The following is a 3,601-nucleotide window of genomic DNA, read 5'->3' as shown; positions in this document are numbered from 1 at the left end:
AGATGAAATGAAAAAAATGGAACTGATTTAGGAATAAGAATTATAAAGGGTAAGGGTAAGGGTAGTTTTGAAACTTCACCCATTAGGACTCCCCCTTGGCCCTTAAAAAAGTCCACTTAAAATTGGGTATTACCCCAATTAATCTGGGTATACCCCAATCAAGCCTTGAAAAAGAAGGGGAAAAAAGTGCTGTTAGAAATGTTTTGGGCCATAGTTCGGTATGGATCCGGGTATCCTGAACCTGACCAAACTAGTCCACTCCAGCAGTCCTATATGTAAACACTGACAGAGTCACTCCCCCAAAATCATTTCCGTCACAGAACCTAGGGTTTCATCAACAATGGCGAAGAATCTAAAAACCCATCTTTTCTCATCACTAATCAAATCAGAACTAGGGTTTAATCAATCCACTATCATCAATCCAATCTCATCAAACAGAGGAATTTCATCATCCATAATCAAACAACAAGATCTGATTATACCCAGTTCAGGATTTCTTCATCAAAGAAGATTTTCAACCAGTAATCTGCCAAACAAATCAGGAGTAGGAGGAGGAGGAGATGATAATAATGTAAGAGCAGTGATTGTAACATGGGCAAGAGCAACAACAATCACACCATGTATGGTTGGAATGACAGTAGCTATTCATAATGGTAAAGATCATATCATCAGATCTGTTAATGAAAGAATGGTTGGTCATAAATATGGGGAATTTGCACCAACAAGAACTTTTCATGGGCATACTATCAAAGGTGGGAATGAGAAAGGAAAGAAAGGTGGTGGTGGTGGTGATAAAGGGAAAGGGAAAGGTGGGAGACTTCAGAGGCCGAAGAAGACATTGAAAGAGTTGTTGATGAAGAGGAAGAATGTCAAAGTGTTGGGTTTAAGAGCGTTTTTGAAGAGTAAAGGTGAGATTGAGAAGAAGGGTACTAGATGGGGGACTTGATTGGAAGATTCAATTTCAGCTAGTGAGTGTTTCAATTTCATTTTGTTTTGTTTTGATTTCAATTGAGTTAGTAATGTTGTTAGGATCGAATTACGAGTTTATATTCTAATAAGAAATGTGTAGCTCTTATGTGATTTTGGGGTATAAATTTCTGTAGTTTTTATGTCAATGACAATGAAGAAGGTTTCGAGTTTAAATGTGGAAATTTTGATTTATTTGCTTGATTTATGAAATTTAACTTGGAAGATGTTACTATGAACCTACACTGCTTTTAATTTATTGTTGAATTTTCGTTTGGTTGGTGTCACTATGAATTAGGGTATAATATGCTCAGCTGGGTGGTGATGGAGAAATTAGAATCCATATGGATGAATCCCTTTTAGTGTAAAATGTCGTTAGAGTAGGGTAGTATGTGGCTAGCTTAGTTATGCTTCCGATACATATCTGGGATATTATATCGGTGTGTTATTTATTCATGTATCTTTTGGTTTGATATCTCAGGGTATCAAACAGTTTTTTGTTGCCGTCAATACTCTGTGGTATCTTTAAGATACTCTGACGATTCAAGCTGTTATTTTCTGTAACACGAAGAGGAAGGTAACATATGTCTGTCTTTTCTGGTGTATGTTTATGTAGGGTGTGAAATGCTCTGAATCTGCTCCACCACTGGGCACCAACTAGTTATATCTAGGGTGTAAACAATTTCTTAGGGCAATGCTAAATAGTCGATACCTATTTCCGCCACCAATTTTCATGTCAGATGATCTTACTGGTGTCAGTCACTTGGTTCTGTGCATTGCAGAAGATGATTATACTAAAGATTAAGAAAAATAGATTATATAGAGATAACACTAGATAGAGAAGACATTTTTTTCCCTGTTTTGACAATCTCTCATTCGATGGAGGTTATGAATTTATGACTAATGCTCACATACATTGATACATATTAAATGATTGGTGCCAAAGATCTAGCATCCCTACAAGTTAATCTTATATTGGGCACTTCCTTGCTATGAAGTTTATCATGATACCTTGCAGAGTTACGTAGTTATTATATGCTAGTTTCATCTCCCCATGAACAGGTTGATTGGTTAACTGAGACGACGCACAGCTATTACTTCACAGTCTCTGCAATGCAAGGAGACATGCCTCAGAATGAGCGAGATGCAGTCATGAAAGAGTTCAGATCAGGGAACACCCGTGTTCTGATAATAGCAGATGTATGGGCTCGTGGATTGATGTTCAACAGGTTAGACTTTCAGTTTGGATTTGGTTTGTCTAAGTGAACAATTCTAATTTATTTGATTATACATTTTGGGTCCATGTATAATTTATCATCTTTTGTAATTTGTGGGTCTATTGACTTGAGCTAGTAAAATCCATTTGTAAGTATGTGGAAATTATGGTATACAGTTACGGTTATGTGAGAAGATCTTATGCACCATAGGTTCATAACCCAACTTTGGTTCTTCACTAACTATTTCTGTCCAATAGTTTAGTGAATCTAAACAGTTTTAGATGATTAGACAGTTAGGATGTTCAGTCGCAAACCTTTCCAAGGATGTTAGGTCGCAAACCTTTCCATGGTCTTACTTCATGAAAACCTTTGAATAGTGTACAGATATATCAAATTCTATTGACATTTCTGTTAAGTAATTGCTTTTGCAGTCAGAATTGGTTCACTTGGTTCTAATTCTTCTGCTAATTCCTACTACTTATGCTTTTTAGGTTTCCTTGGTTATCATTTTTGACCTTCCAAACAAACATGAACTTTACATTCATCGGATTGGTTGGTCTTGTCATTTTGTCTTTTGAAACCCCAACTTGTTAGGGACTAAACGCTCGGTGGTTGTTGGATTTTCAAACACCAAGCTCTCATTCTCAGACAATAAGTTTCCGTCTTTCTCATTTAAATAATGGTCTTTTATCGGTTGTTATCTGCAGGGTGTTTCTCGTGTAGATAATGGTGTTATATCGGTTGTTATCTGCAGGGTGTTGCAATATACTTTGTGCGTAGTGATGATATCAGGATTCCCAGAGACAGAGAGCAGTACTACGGTACTAAAATATATGAGATGCCAATGAACATGGCTGATCTATATAGATGGTCTAAAACTTTAAATGCCAAGCAAGTGTTCTTGAATGAATTTTTAGCAAATTAACTATTGACACTACTGTAAATGCTAACGATTTGCAGTTTTCCGCTGCTTGAGAGGAAAGAAACAGAATAAGTTTGGATTGATTTTTGGGACTAGTTTATAAGACTGTTTTAAGTTTTTCGTCTATGTTAACAGGCCAAACCCAATGTTATCATAGTTTCCATGGTTTTTTTATTTGATCTTAATCAATCTCTCTTTTTTCAGATATATATATCTTAGGCCAAGCACTGTGGTAGTGCATTTTGCATGGCTATGGCAACATTATAGGGAACGCCAGTCACTATGGGTCATTGCTTAGCTATAATGTGCTGAAATGGCTTAGCTTCGCCTAAGAGGGGAACACATCTGTTCGGCGCTTTAGCTAAGAAATGCACGAGTCTCTGTAATTTAGTCAATACCAGAACTCAGTTTCTGTCACAAAATTGACCGCATGTGTATTGATATTTGCTTCACCTTGTTTTTGTTGCACCCTCTGGCACCCGACCATTATTACTAG

At 36.8% G+C, this 3,601-nt stretch overlaps 1 protein-coding gene across 5 annotated transcripts; it reads left to right on the top strand.

Annotated features, from left to right (window-relative positions):
• Nucleotides 1-315: 315 nt before the first annotated feature.
• LOC113283850 lies at nt 316-3,262 on the top strand. 5 transcript variants are annotated; one of them, XR_003327723.1, is made up of 4 exons: nt 316-968; nt 1,448-1,543; nt 2,029-2,195; nt 2,891-3,262. XR_003327723.1 is itself a non-coding variant. In XM_026533232.1 (2 exons), exon 1 carries the CDS (start codon nt 341-343, stop codon nt 944-946), a length of 606 nt encoding a protein of 201 aa, XP_026389017.1. In that variant the 5' UTR covers nt 316-340; the 3' UTR covers nt 947-968; nt 1,583-1,601. The 5 variants fall into 5 exon arrangements, 2 of the variants coding, with proteins under 2 accessions (XP_026389017.1, XP_026389016.1); XR_003327724.1 differs by lacking the exon at nt 1,448-1,543 and having other exon boundaries at nt 2,938-3,262; XR_003327722.1 differs by lacking the exon at nt 1,448-1,543.
• The last annotated feature ends 339 nt before the right edge of the window (nt 3,263-3,601 follow it).

The sequence above is a fragment of the Papaver somniferum genome, chromosome 5, assembly GCF_003573695.1.
Source record: "Papaver somniferum cultivar HN1 chromosome 5, ASM357369v1, whole genome shotgun sequence".
Lineage (NCBI taxonomy): Eukaryota > Viridiplantae > Streptophyta > Magnoliopsida > Ranunculales > Papaveraceae > Papaver > Papaver somniferum.
This window is presented reverse-complemented; position numbering and strand designations above follow the sequence as displayed.